Source organism: Podarcis vaucheri, assembly GCF_965113315.1.
Source record: "Podarcis vaucheri genome assembly, chromosome: 1".
Classification (NCBI taxonomy): domain Eukaryota; kingdom Metazoa; phylum Chordata; class Lepidosauria; order Squamata; family Lacertidae; genus Podarcis; species Podarcis vaucheri.
In genome coordinates, this window is record NC_138759.1 from 85,630,816 (window position 1) to 85,646,445 (window position 15,630).

At 42.4% G+C, this 15,630-nt stretch overlaps 2 protein-coding genes and 1 pseudogene across 3 annotated transcripts; all 3 read left to right on the forward strand.

Annotated features, from left to right (window-relative positions):
• Positions 1-244: 244 nt before the first annotated feature.
• LOC309526405 (olfactory receptor 5AR1-like) lies at positions 245-1,180 on the forward strand (the record flags this gene model as incomplete). Its single annotated transcript, XM_082212449.1, has 1 exon — positions 245-1,180. One exon carries the CDS (start codon positions 245-247, stop codon positions 1,178-1,180), a length of 936 nt encoding a protein of 311 aa, XP_082068575.1.
• Positions 1,181-7,941: 6,761 nt separating this feature from the next.
• Positions 7,942-8,886, forward strand: LOC309526338 (olfactory receptor 5AR1-like; the record flags this gene model as incomplete). The annotated part of the gene is made up of 1 exon (XM_082212272.1): positions 7,942-8,886. One exon carries the CDS (start codon positions 7,942-7,944, stop codon positions 8,884-8,886), a length of 945 nt encoding a protein of 314 aa, XP_082068398.1.
• A 5,797-nt stretch (positions 8,887-14,683) lies between these two features.
• Positions 14,684-15,630, forward strand: LOC309526325 (olfactory receptor 10T2-like; annotated as a pseudogene). Its single transcript has one exon. The product of its transcript is annotated as an olfactory receptor 10T2-like (transcript).

Sequence of the window (15,630 nt, forward strand, 5' to 3'; positions counted from 1 at the left end):
GGAAGCAATTGAATTCCAACTGTCATTAGCCCTGACCATAGGATTTGCTGGCTGGGGCTGTTGGGAATGGAGACCAACAACACCTGGAGGGCCAAAGGTTCTACAACCAATGCCTGTGTCTGTGGCGTTTGTTCATTCCCCTCAAAAGTACAGTTGACTTGAATGAATGAATTTTAATGTAGTCTGGTAGCCATCCAGCTTCAAAAACCATATTCTTTTTAATTCTCTTACAGAGGAATATAGAATGAAGCATAATGAAAGCACTGTTACAGAGTTCATCCTTGTAGGATTCATGGACCACCCTGACCTCCAAGTCCCCCTCTTCATCTTGTTCCTGGTTATCTATGTAGCCACGCTGGTAGGCAACCTTGGGATAATCATAGTAACCAGTGTAGATGCTCGGCTCCACACCCCAATGTACTTTTTCCTGAGAAACCTCTCCATTATCGATATTGGTTATTCAACTGCCATTGCCCCCAAGTTGCTGACAACCTTTGTGGCAGAGAAGACAGCCATTTCCTTCAAGGAATGCACAGTGCAATTCTTCTTCCTCGCTGTCTTCATAACCACAGAAGTTTGCCTTCTTGCAGTGATGGCGTACGATCGCTTCACAGCCATCTGCAACCCACTGCTCTATTTTGCTATTATGTCAAGGAAGCATTGTACCATATTGGTGGTGGTTGCATATGCTTGTGGACTTACAAGTTCAATTCTCCAGACTTATTTTATTTTTACTTTGTCCTTCTGCAGTTCAAATATCATTAATCATTTTTTCTGTGATGTTCCCCCAATACTCAAGTTGTCCTGTTCAGACACCCATGTCACTCACACTGTGCATTTCGTTTTATCCACTATAATTGCGCTGACAACTTTTCTCATTGTCTTGGTCTCTTACATTGCTATTCTTTTTGCCATCCTGAGGATCAGCTCTGCCCAGGGCAGATACAAAGCCTTTTCCACTTGTGCTTCCCACTTGATCACAGTCATTATCTTCTATGGGACCATCTTCTTCATGTATATACGGCCTGGCTCCAGTTTCCCAAAGGATCAGGACAAAATAGTTTCTGTGTTCTATACTCTTGGGATCCCCTTGCTCAACCCTCTCATCTACAGCCTAAGGAACAAAGATGTGAAAGATGCTTTTGGTAGGACGGCAGAGAAGGTGATATTTTTCAAGTAAAAATAGTAAAAGCATGACCTTTTCTTAAAGCTAAAGAAAGATATGAAAAGGATTTGTTTTTCAACTCCGAGTCCCCATCATATGTTAGAGGGCAGATAATGATATCTAACACGATGACCACCTCATCATGCTACCATGTAGAAGGAAGCTATAGTGCCTTCTGCAATGATAAATAGGAAAGAGGATTCTCTTAGTTAAGCCACTGAAATAAATAAGATTGGATCTGAATATCTTTCCTAAATAAATAGGTCGAATCACAATGGAAGTATAAGACCATTTGGCAAACACCCTGTTTAAACAGATGGGGTGAGTGTGGGGATTCACTCTCCAGTTCTGCTCCATCCAATATTTTTCCACTCCCAGTTCCCATCATATGTTAGAGTGCAAATTTGTGCAAAGAGGAATGTGCTCCATGTGTGTTTAGGCTCCTCACATAATTTAGAAACTTCATGGTCATGGTTCCAAATAACTCAGCAGCATCTGGAAAGCCACAAGCTCCCATGGAATGGTCCTGGCACAAGCATGATTGAGATGCACACATAAGACAATGTATTATATGGTAATAATGTAGGTGTCAAAACCATTTGTGTCATAGTATTTCAATTAAAGTTCCAACATAGATCTGTTTAAAGTATTATGATTTTGTGGATTTTAATTGTCCATCTCCAAGAGCCCAGTTCAGATGCTGATCTTGTACATGCAAAGTTACAGGGTTTTGCCCAAATGTAAATCTTGTTAACTTGCTTTCATTGAACTGCATTTTCCATTTTTATGTCCAGTTTTGAAGAAGTCTTTTAGAACACTGCACAATCCTTTCTTGGAATACTAATAGAACACTTGGCTACCCTGGTGAGAACCCTAAGGTACCTCTCATTTCTAGCTTGCTCGAGAGGCTATATAAAATGAGCTGTCCTTGAAGCCTTTAATCCACTGAATGCTGACCCATCAGAAAGGGGTAGAGTAGCCATGTGGTTTCCTTGGCATGCTGCTACCTGAGTAATCAGTGATTGGCACAGATAAGCAAAATCCTGGCTTCAGTGTGTGAAAAATGAGAGAGAAGGATGTATTCTGTTCATGCCCAAGAAAAAATGTTTTTGGGACATCTGTGCTAAAAGAAATATAAAATATGATGTGATGTGATGTGATGTGATGTGAGAGGTGCTTTTTGGTTACATAAAATTGTTTGTCCTGTTAGTTTATAGAAAAAATGTAACCCTTAGAGGAAAATCAACACCACCTCATAATGGATAATTGGATCATGAATACTTGGGAGAACATTCAAATAATAAAATTGGTGAACATGATAAGAGTAAAGGGAGGTACACAGGTAGATAATCATTTTGTTGAGACATGGTGCTCCTTTTATTGTATGTTTGTAGAAAATTACACAGATAAATGTTGAAACACAAATATTGTTGGGTATTTTATAAAAATGTTACGTTCTCCTATCTACAGGCTGTTTTTATTGTATTTCTTGCCTATTTTTAAAATAAGTTGAATCTGTTGTAATTAATTTTAAATGTAATCATTTTTGAGAATAAAAATCTGAAAACAAGAGAAGGATAAAATAACACTTTTTTAAGAATGGTCTCCAGCGTTAGTCCAGCCTACTAAAACTAATGAACATGACAAACTTAGGTCCTTTAAGTTCAATAAGTCTATGTAGAATAAAACTAAGTTTGATACAACCAAAACCAGGAAGTTCTACCTGCACTAAAAACTTGGTGAAATAAAAAGGCATTAGCTCTTCACCTGAAGTTAAAAGAGATGGGGCCAAATGAAGCAACTAGAAAGAGGGTATTCTACAAATTGGGTGCCGCAGTAGAAAAATGGCCAGTCTTGCATCTGAACCAATCATCTTTTTGAACATAGTGGAACACATAGTAAAGCCTCTTGAAACTGAGCACAATCAGGGAACAGGATTGTGTGGAAGAAGGCTGCCCTTCAAATACGCTTCTTTGAAACCCTTTAGCACTTTACAGTTAGGAAAGGACAAAATAAGCAACATCTATTCTGCCATCTGGTTTGGAATTATCTTCTCAAAGTAAACAAAGTAGCTAATGGCCCATGAAGATGTCACACTTGGGGAGGGAGGGGAATTTGACGCCACCTTCATACCATATGTTTTAAACACTATGATACTACTTTAAACAGTCATGGCATTTTCCAAAGAATTTGGGGAGCTATAATTTATTAAGGGTGCTGAGAGTTCTTAGAAGACCCCCATTCCTTCCCCAGAGCTACAGTTCCCAGAGTAGTTTGACAACCAATCCTTCTTCATGGGGAACTCTGGGAATTGTAGCTATGTCAGAGGAATAGGGGTCTCCTAAAAGCTCTTAGCACGCTATATTAATATATTATAGCTCCCAGATTAATTTGGAGAAAGCATCTTGCTTCTGCACTATACAGCTTTCAGGGAATGCTGAAGATGCACCTTTTTGCCCTGGTCTTTGACAGCTGAAATATCCATTTTCAGAACCCACCACATTCCTGCAGTTCTACCTTTCTTTTAAATAGTGCTTGATACTAAGTGTCAAAGGATAGCCAGCAATAAACTCTTCACTCTTTATTAGCAAAAACCCGTTCCATACAGGAGTGTCTGGCCTACTGGGCACAGCAACTCATCTCTGGTAGGACTTGCCCCCATGAAGCAGTTACACAGACTGAAGTTCCTTGCCTCCTGACAGGTGCTTAAGTCCCCTCCACTCCAGGGTTTTTCCAAGTAATAGGAGACAAGGTGCACATATCACCAATCTCCCCTCTGCCCTTTTCATGCTTCTCCTGGATCTGGCAAATCTCAGCTGGGCCAGCCAGAATAAAAAGCTGGGAAGGAGACCTGAGCGAAGACTGCCTCATTCAGGTCTGCTCCCCAAGCCACACCCCCTAGGCTGCCACGCATCAGCTCATTCAAATCTAAGGATTTGGCGGGAACCCGTGAGCCTCTGCACCAGCTGAGAGGGACAACTGCATCAGGCCACCACCGCTGCTTGCCGTGGAAGCATGGTAAGTGGCCATTCTGGCACATCTCAAACCCCTGGGAGTGATCTTCTTGTCAGTATCTCAGCTCGTAGTCAGAGGTAACTGGCCTCCCCCGGGCAACCGACTGAGATACTTGTTGGCCTTCCCGTGAACCAGCCGTCTCCCGGCAGGATACAGGCAAGGTCATAAATCGGCGATCCTCCTCACGGACGTGAGAAGAACACACCATCCTCCCTCCTCCCTGCATTCCCCCAGGGAGGGGTAAAGAGACAGACAGGAGTCTATTTACATGTCTTTTATTCCTGTCATTTCAGCAGTACAGAGAAACGTGACTGCACTCTCCAGACTCCAGCAGTAGAGTCACAACTCCGCCCCTGTACTTCCAGTACAGGTCAGATGACACTCTGAGCTAACATCCGGTGCTCAGTACAGAGAATGGACTGCCCCTTTTTCCCAGCAGTACAGTTCCAGACAACAACATCCTGTTTTGCATTCCAGCCACCTGCAGCTGGCTTTTGCATTGCTGCTTTTTTCCAACACTTCTTGCTACTAGCTAATTCATTATTTCTTGCATCAGTTGTGTTTGAAATCTCTAAAGATGGGTTTGGGGAATATTTTCCCAGAAACCTCAGCTATTGGGGATTAATAATAAATTTCTTGGGGCATCATTACAATCTTTCCCCCAATAATTTTGTCTATAATTTGTCAACAGGAATATTTGGGAATATTTGGATAGAACATCTAAATGATGCATTATTCTCACTATAGAAATAATGGTCCCAATCCAACTAAAGCTAATTTTAATGAAGTCCCATTGAAAGCAATGGAACAAGTTCTTTCCATAGATTGAATTAATCTGCATTGTTTACTCAGGATTGCAGATTTGGGTTAGGATTCAACTAACAAATCCTTTCAGAAGAAGCCCTGCACAAGGGGTCAGCTTGCATAATGGGGCTTCCCCCACCCCCCACCACCGCAAAAAAAGAAAACACACCTGGGAGGACTCCCAGAATAGCATGCAGGTGGTGAAGGCAGATTGTTCCGTTTGGTAATCTCATATGCTTGTGCAGAAGGAGCATATGTAGTAGAACCAATCAGATAAGAGGGCCAAAGAGACAAATGGAGGAATGTGCTGATTTCCGATTCCCTCAGATTCTCAGTTTTCAATCTTAATTTGGTTCTCCATAGTTCTGTAGGAAGTAGCAATTATTGTTGTTGCTGTTTTAAAAGAAGTCCTCATTGAACTGCATCAGTATTTTAGTGCAATTTCTTCCTAATAAACACATTAATTTTGACTAAAATACACATATTTGTAAGCAGATGTAACCATGAGAATGCATTTTTGTATGCTGTAAACCTAATGTGAATTTTATGCACACTTTCACTTAATATATGTATTTTTGTGCACAGTATTTGATTGGAAAACTGCATCACAAAACTCAGAGAAGTGCGAACTTTGAATGATAGTTGTGTTTCTCCTCTAGACATATTGGTGCAAGAAGTGTGACTTAGGTCGTTTCTCATTAAAATTCAAACAAAATCTGTTTTCTCCCTCATATCTTAACACATGATATTATGACATGCATCATGATGACAGACTATGCACAGCATGTTCTCATTGTGCACTTTTCAATGCACATTCACAGAATCAAACATGCTTATGAGACATCCATAGGAGCCAACTTCTAGGGGCTGAGGTCCCTTTGTCCTCTCCCCCAATAAAATATTTAACCATTGCCATTCAAATGGTGAGTGTGTACCTCATCTTGTGATGCAGGGCAGGGTTTGCTGGGCTCCCCAATATTTTATTCAAGTTGCCATCCCTATTGTGAGATTTCAGAATAATCATTCTCTCCTCTTTCTTTGTTTTCATAAATTAATCTAATTCATCCCACCATCACAAATAGTTGCTCTGTAGCTGGTATTTATATTTATTGTTCTAGCCACATGCTGTGTCATGTAATTTCCTGTTTCTCAATCCAGCACAAGTTGTAGGGCAGGGGTAGCCAATATCATGCCAACCAGACATTGCTGGACTACAGGGGATGAGGGTGGCACTTTGGTCTAAAGCCTCTTGGGCTTGCAGATCAGAAGGTTAGCAGTTTGAATCCCCGTGACGGGGTGAGCTCCCATTGCTCTGTCCCAGCTCCTGCCAACCTAGCAGTTAGGAAGCACACCAGTGCAAGTAGATAAATAAGTACTGCTGCGACAGGAAAGTAAACGGCATTTCTGTGCACTCTGGTTTCCGTCACGGTGTTTCGTTGTGACAGAAGCAGTTTAGTTGTGCTGGCCACACAAGCCAGAAAGCTGTCTGTGGACAGACACCATCTCCCTCGGCCTGAAAGCAAGATGAGCGCCGCAGCCCCATAGTCACCTTTGACTGGACTTAACTATCCAGGGGTCCTTTACCTTTTAGCTGCTGGACTACAGCTCCCATTAGTCCCATCAGCATGACCAATGATAAAGCATGATGGGAGTTACAGCCAACAACATCTGGAGGGTACCACATTGGCTATTCCTGATGTAGGGCATCATGCACACAAACATCATTAGGACAGAGCTGACCCTGGAGGGAAGAAAGATGCATTTAAGGGGGTACATCATCACCCTTGTTGGTACAGGGCAGTTGAAGTTCATCCTAAAAGAGGAGGGGGACGCTTCATTTGCTGTCACTGAATATAAAGATAATCTTAATGAGTTTTTCTGTTTGTGGCTTTATGATTATTGCCTTGAGACCTTTCAGGGACTCTGTTTCAACGTACTTATGAAAGGAATGTTTTGCAACTCATGCTCACCCAATCCAAATCTCTTTGGGACCAAATAATGGCATCTACCTCCCTCCCTCTTTGAGGCTTCCTCCTTCTTGCTTTAAGAGATATAAATGCACCACAGTCTTCTCATTCTGCCAGCCTTCCTATTTGAAGATTAGGATCACCATGCTATCAAAACAACCTGTGTTTGTCATCATAAGGCTTCTTGTTCTATGTCTGCTTTAGAATGCAAGAGAATGCAAAGGAAATCTTAGTCGTGTGGGAAATGCTGCAGGCAATGTAGAGGAATCTCTAGGTAAGTCAAATGTGCTATTATAAGTTTTAAGGTAATGGCAGCCTGTAAATATTAATCAACATCTATATTTGACATCTGTAGCATAGATGTCTGTAGCATCTTTTGACATCTGTAGCATAGGGAAAGGTCTCCTAACTGGGGATAGTCCTGTTCCCTGTGGCCTCTGCAAATTGTTTGCTTGAGAGAGTGAATCTAACTCCAGAATAATTGCCTTTTCCTGTATTGTCTTTGCACACATTAGAGAAAAAATTGCTATGGAGAAAAGGAACGAAAAAATGAATCAATTTATTTCGGTCACTGACCAGAATGGTATGGAGGAAATGGTGGAATGAGAAAAGATTAAGCAGCTCTATGTCACCCCCTCCATTTAAGCATGTGGCCCTTTGAAACTATTGCTGGCTGTAAAAAAATGTGAAGGGCTATATGCTATTCTGTGTTCCTTGTTATTCCTCCACTTAAATGTGTGGCCTCCAAAAACAGCCTTTGATTAAATGAGAGATGGAGGGGGGAGAGAATATCACGTTACATGTGTAACACCTAGAGAAAAGGTTAAGCAGCACTATGTCACCCTAGGCATGTGGCCTCATGAAACTTCTGCAGTTTGAAAAAAATGTGAATGATGATATGCTATTCTGTGTCATGTCAAGAATGGAAATAATTCTCTTTCATCATTGTTCTCATATTCTTGTTTACAGGTGAGAGCACACCTTACATAAATGGCAGAGGGAAACTTCACCACAATTACTGAATTTGTATTGCTGGGATTCACAGATAACCAGAATACGATGTTTGTTCTCTTCACTGTGTTCTTACTGATCTACTTGTTGATCCTGATGGGGAACATTGGCATGGTAACATTAATCAGGGTTGACTCCAGGCTCCACACTCCCATGTATTTTTTCCTCAGTAGCCTGTCACTTTTGGATATTGGTTATTCCACTGTAATTGCTCCCAGGACACTAATGACCTTTGTGGCAGAAAGCAAAACTATTTCTTTCACTGGCTGTGCCCTGCAGTTTTTCTTCTTCTGCATTGCTGTATCCTGTGAGTGCTGCCTGCTGGGTGTGATGGCATATGACCGCTTCATTGCAATCTGCAACCCACTGTTGTATACTGCTCTCATGTCCAAAAAGCTCTGTTATTTGCTTGTGGCTGGTTCCTATCTAACAGGTTGTGTGAATGCAATTGTCCAGACATCATTCATATTTAATCTGTCCTTCTGCAGATCCAACATCATCAACCATTTCTTCTGTGATGTGCCCCCTATCCTAAAGCTCTCCTGCTCAGATACAGGCGTCACTGATATAATTCATTTCACCTTCTCAACAGCAATTGTATCAGTAACTCTCCTGACCATTCTTGTCTCTTACACATACATTCTTGTTGCCATCCTTCGTATCAACTCAGCCGAGGGCAGAAGAAAAGCCTTCTCCACCTGTGCCTCCCACCTTACGGCTGTCACTGTATTCTATGGGACAGCCATTTTCATGTACTTAAGGCCCAGTTCAAAATATTCAGTGGAGCAAGACAAAATCATCTCTGTCTTTTATACCCTTGCGATACCTATGTTGAATCCACTCATCTACAGTCTGAGAAATAAGGAGGTAAAAGAAGCTTTCAAAAGGTTGGTTGGAGGAAAGGTTGTTTCTCAGAGACAGTAACTATCATCGTCCTATGTCTGATCCTGTTCCTTCCTGCTACCTTTATTGCAATGTCTAAATTATGAATTTTGGCCTTTACTTTGTGCTACATCCAGGTAATGCTGTTATCCTATACATAGCTTACAAATATTTGCATTGACCTCTGCAAGTTGGAGGGCTGCTTGCCCAGCTTTGGGAAGAGGGGGGGGCTCTGGCCAGGTCCTAGAGTCCACACATCTCCTTCCCAAAACCCGGTAAGTGATTGCTCAGCTTTGTGAAGGAAGTGGGAGGGCTCTACAACTCCACCATAGCCCTTGCATCATCTTTCCAATACCAGGTAAACCTGTGATCATAGGATGCTCAGGTGGTGATGGTGAATAAATAAATGTAGAGTGGATTTCCTCTGCTCTCCTTGCATAAGTAAAAGAAGTGTAAGGTGTGAGTTACCTTTCACTATATGCGAATAAGATGTAAGTTTTACTGACCAGTGGTTATTAAATTTACTGAAACACAGAGGATTCAGATATCTGTCTTCTGTCAAAGAGGGAATGAGACACTACATTAATGTGCAACACAGAGTTTACTTTTTAACACGTAAGTGATCGAAATACTCGGCACATCTATGGGAGAGATGAATATCTCTCTTCTATTACACGGGTGTACAACGTGTCGATCCTGAGGCCCCCAGTCGATCCTGGGGGTTTTTCTGTACTACTCCTTCTCTCTCCAGGCTCCTTCCTCTGAAGCCAGCTATACAAACGGGGATAGAGCGCTGTCGGTGGGGAGGTGGATGTTGCCTTCATGGAGCGGGAGAGAGAGAGAGAGAGAGGCAGTGGAGCCCCCCCCCACACACACACACACGCCTGAAAACCCTGGGTAGAAACACAGAGCTTTGCGAAAGAGGCTCTTCCTGAGCAAGGACAAATCGAGGGCTGGCAATGGGCAGGCAGCAGCGGTGGACGGTGGAGCAACGTCAAGATGTTGCCCGATGTCAGTTTTCCCTTTGGAGGCTTGCTGATTTTGGAGGGTCTCCTCACTGAGGGAGAGACTGGAGGGTTCAGCACCCCCAGCCCCGTCCCCCAAAAGAGACAATTGATGGAGCAAAACAGTTTAATGTTGGAGCATTCCGTCTCCTGCCAGCGAGTTGCAAAGCGGGCAACAGATCAGGGCGCATTAAAAGCAAGCGACGAATTAGTGAGATGGAAAGGATTCCAAAGTAACATCACAGGAGGCAAACACGTCTTCCTAAGCAGCGGAGGGTTTGCTAGTAGGACATTGGCACGGCCACTTCTCTTTGGTTCAGATCCTTCTGCCCCCGGAAGACAGCTGTGCACACTCATTCTGCACTTTTGTCATCCGAAGCTCCTTTCTCCCGGTCTGGGAAACCCTGACGCTGCTGGAAGGTGCTGTCAGAGGACCTCCCTAGAGCCAGTCCCCTGCGCTTGGTCCCAGAGCTGTGGGGAGCCTCAGCACCAGCAGGGGCCGGGCTGCTTGGCAGCAATGTGTCTCCACTGCCTCTTGTCACTATTGGCCAGGAAAAGTGATGGTGGCGGCGGCAGCGGGGTGGGACCAAGCAACCATCCTGCTGGCATGTTGTGTGTGTTGCTGCTGTGGTGGGGGCTTGAGGGGGGAGAGAGAGAGAGTGCTGCTTTAAACTCCCCCCTCCCGCATCCAGTTAGCCACCTCCTTCCACATAAGCACCCCCTGCACGCTCTCCTCGTCCCTCCAATTCGAGTGTTAATTGGCCCTGTATTTTGCTGGTTTGGATGGTGCTACTGCTCCCCTGAGCAGACAACACAGACGTCACTGGCCTACTTCAGAGCTTCTTCCTCTAGCCCAACTAATACCCGGAGGAGAAGCAGCGGCCGGTGAGAGCTCCGCAGCGCACTCCACTAACCAGCCAGTGACCTTCTGGGGTGGGGCGGGCGGGAGAGACCATCAGACAGACCAGTTTGGCCCTGAGGGGGTCTAAAAGAAACACAGCTTAAAACACACATGTTATGAGAGGGGGCGGAGAGAGTATGTTTAAGATGAAGAATGAAAATGGGTAGATCTATGCCATTTTTTGATACTGAGTTTTTGATCACAACCTATCTGAAGTTGGACATGCCTCTATCAGAATCTGAGATTAATCATGCCTCTATCAGAATCTGTGCTCTCCTCCACACCAGTGCTCTTCAACCCTGGGTCCCCAGATGTTGTTGTACTGCAACTCTCATCATCCCTGACCATTGTCTAACCTGGCTGAGAACAATGGGAGTGCAAATTCTGGAGAGCCAAAGTTGAAGAACATTGTTCCATAGGATTGTAATCACATGAAACAGGAGAGTAGGACCACAGCTGCTGGCCATGCCTCCATCACCACATCACTAAGGGAAATGGGTGTCAAATGAAACCTTTGTCTTTTCCTTATTATGGACGGAATCCCTGAAATATGAACAGTGGAAAATTGGACTGGTTGACAAGTTTAGCTACCCTACCTTTCTGCTAGATCACAACGATATCTTCCATAGAACAAGCCATTAAAATAAAGATGGCAGTCATTAAGAAGCACCTGAGGACAGCAGTATGAATGGCATACTGAGTAGTGCTGAGGGAGCTCAGAGTGATGTGGAGGACACATACACACACACACACACACACACACACACACACACCAACTCTCCACACCCGCCCCCCATGAAAAATATGGAAACAGCTCAGAACATTTCTTCTGAATAAAACCCCTGAGACGTTGAAGGTCCCAGGCTCAATCTTTGGCATCTTCATTTAGCAGGATATGTTTGCAGCTGATGTGGCAGCCATGTGCTTGGCACAGTGGAATACTGTAAGCAATGCTGTGGGGGTGTCATTGTTTTGGTTTGTTATTACCGTATATTATGCATTTTTGCATTTGTGTACAGTGGTACCTCAGGTTAAGTACTTAATTCGTTCTGGAGGTCCGTTCTTAACATGAAACTGTTCTTAACCTGAAGCACCACTTTAGCTAATGGGGCCTCCCGCTCCTGCTGCTGCACCGCTGCCAAGCAATTTCTGTTCTTATCCTGAAGCAAAGTTCTTAACCCGAGAACCCAATTTCTGGGTTAGCAGAGTCTGTAACCTGAAGCGTATGTAACCTGAAGCGTGTGTAACCTGAGGTACCACTGTATTATAAACTGCCCTGTGAATCTCACATGAAGGACAGTATAGAAATTTAATAAATAAATAATAAAAATGGATGAAAGAAATTACCTCACCTTGTACTGTATAAGGCAGCATCCTACCAAAATATTTCAGTCATCTCAGAAAAAGCTGAAAAAAATACTCTATTGTGACATGAACAAGTATATTTTCTTGCAGTATTCTTTCAGATAAATCATTCAGGTTATTATTGTAATTAACGTCTGTCAATGTTAAAAAAGCATTTGATTATGTCGATTGGCCATTCTTATATGAGCTAGAATGGGAAATGTTAACTTCAGACACATTTTTTAAAAGTAGATAAGGGTTCTGCATAATCAACTTTGCACTTTAGACACATTTCTAAATCTGGCTGTTTATCTGGGCTGGCCTTGAGTGACATTGTTATTTATATTAGATTGGATCCACTCAGCACATGGAGGGGCTCCTTCCAGCCATTTTACTCATTGGTGGAAGGGAGAGGAGAAAACCTTTGCCAATTCCCCCTTCCCCTTTGGAGGCCTGGGCACCACCTTCCAAACTGGCCCAGATAGTACTAAAATCCACTGGAGCAGATTTTCAGGGAGTACTGCCAGGAACTACTAAGGGAAGGGCAAGGGGAAGGGGTAACTAGTAAAAATTAGCTTCATGGATAGACAAGTCTCCTGAATGGACATCCACTCTGGTGATGCACCTGTTAACGAGAGCCAACAGGCTTGGAACTATTGGCAATTAATAAAGGAAACATACAGAAAGAATAAATAAGCTACTAAGGTAAAGGTAAAGGGACCCCTGACTGTTAGGTCCAGTCACGAATGACTCTGGGGTTGCGGCGGGTCATGTGGCCAGCTGCTTTTGGCGAACCAGAGCAGTGTACAGAAATGCCATTTACCTTCCCACCGGAATGGTACCTATTTATCTACTTGCACTTTGACATGCTTTCAAACTGCTAGGTTGCCAGGAGCAGGGACCGAGCAATGGGAGCTCATCCCGTCGCAGTATTTTGAACCGCCGACTTTCTGATCGGCAAGCCCTAGGCTCTGTGGTTTAGACTACAGCGGCACACGCATCCCTAAATAAGCTAGTAGTTGGAACTAAAATGCACAAGTTAAGCAAATAAACAGATAAAACATGTATCACTAATCTAGCAGAAATAACAGAAAAAATTAATAGTCTCATCGGAGTTTGAACTTACTAGACTTTGGCTAGACTTACTAACAAAAAATATTAACATTATTTCAGATGTTTTCAGATAAATCCAGTATCAGGAAGTTGTATTAGCCAAACATGAGACAGCACTGTATAAAATATTTTCTATTTATGTATTATGTATTTATTTTATTACATTTATAGCCCACCTTTCCTCTAATGAGCCCAAGGTGGCATACATACTAATCCTGCCCTGAACAGAATCAGAAATGTCTTGCAGAGCCCTAGCTCTTATCCTTGGAAAGTTTCATTCAAGGAAGAGAGACGGGTTAGATATATAGATCTTAGGTAAGAAAATAATAATTACTATTTAGGAACTATGAAAACTTTAACATGAATCACATGAACATACTATAGTTCCCCCCTTTTTTTTTCTTTTAAAAATGTCAAAATACTATGGAACAAGCATAATTTTGCATAGCTAATAAATTCAAACAATTCAAATTAATACTCAGCTTTATTGTCAAAACCCTTCACCTCTACCATCTACCTCCAAAGATTAATTGTTTTATTTATGTTTTGCATAGCCAACATTATCAGGGGAATATGTTCCCAAGTGATGAACCAGTCCTTGAATTAATAAGATAAAATCAAATTGGGGTAACTCGCAACTGCAGTGCTGATTGCTTCTAGCCAGAGGTAAGATACTTGAAGATAGTAGCATAGCTTAGTTCATTCATTGATGTATGCATCCATCCCTGCTAGTCTCCATCTTCGTTTCAGGGCTCATTTTAAAAATGTTATTGACAGGAATTGCCTTTAAAGCCTGAGAGAGAAACAGAAGCTGTATAAAGAATGATTCAGTAAACTGTATTCAGTCCTAAACCATCTATTAGAGTTAGATGAAGCATCTTGCTCACCTGTGTTATGTAACAAAGGCAGAGATCATTTGTTTTCAAAGTGCTACTCTGCCTAAAAATATGTGGTAGGGAGTGGTTCATTGCAGCAGGGTGGGGTGAATTTTTGGTTCTGTTCTCGTTTTAATGTGAAATGACCTACTTTGCTGTTCCTAAAACAATGCACAGACCTTCAAAATTTGCACTTCCTTGTATTTTGCAATGCAGTTCTTCATATGTGCATATTAAGGGGAAATATTCATAACCATGCAGAGAGAGAGAAATATACAAAGATTAATTATATTAAGCAACATCGTTTGCCAAAATATGCATGTTAGGAGAAAATGCCCAAGAATCTGCAGATAAATTTCCAAAAGGGCTTTTTAAAAATATTCAAACTGACATGGTAATATGGAATATTGCAGAAAGGGAAAATGCGAACTTTAGAGAAATTAAATGGATAAATTTCTCCAGCAATACATTTGCAATTATTCCAATGTATTTCAAAACCTCAAGGCAGGGTTAATGCCAAGGGTTAGATCAGAGAGATTTTTTTAAAACTAATAAGACTTCACTCTCATTTTCCTTTCAGGTCAGATAACATTATTGGTAACATGAATAAGGGAAATGACAGCTCAGTGACTGAATTTCTCTTGCTGGGCTTTTCTGTCTTTGGAAAGAAACCAACTCTACTCTTCCTAGGTTTCTCTCTTATATATGGCACGATCCTGGTCTTCAACCTCAGCATCATGTCTGTCATCCTGTTCGACCGGACTTTACACAGCCCCATGTACTTTCTACTCTTTGCATTCTCCGCATCAGAAACTTGCACTACATTTATCACCATCCCTAAGTTGCTGGTGACCCTGGTGACAGGCAGTCAATGCATTTCCTTTGACGAGTGTGCCGTGCAGATGTTTTTCATTTCTGTATTCGGAGCAAACAACTGTTTCCTGCTTGCTGCTATGGCTTATGACCGATATGTGGCTATATGCTGCCCACTTCAGTACCAGGTGCTGATGAACAAAAGGGTTTGTACTCAAATGGTAGCTGCTTCATTTGTAACTGGATGTGTCATATCACTGAGTATTAATAGGTTAGGTTACCATTCTGTGGGTCAAATGGAATCAGGCATTTCTTTTGTGATTTCCTACCTGTGCTGACTCTGGCTTGCATTGATGAATCGGTCTTGCACCTGACTAATATTGCAATCATTATTTTGTGTGCCATTGTTTTGCTGGGCACAGTCATGGTGATGTTTGTCTCATACCTTTACATCATTTCTGCCATCCTAAGGATCCCTTCCAGCTTAGGAAGGCAGAAAGCCTTCTCCACATGTGCCTCCCACCTCACAGTGGTGATAACACACTTTGGGTGTGCATCCTTTGTGTATTTGAGACCCAAGTCTTCCTCATCGCTAGATCAGGATACATTGATCTCAGTGACCTATGTCTTTCTAACCCCTCTACTGAACCCTGTGATTTATACCTTAAGAAACAGGGAGGTTAGAATAGCCATAAAGAAATTACTAGTTCACTCATTCTGTTCTCAGAAACTGTGA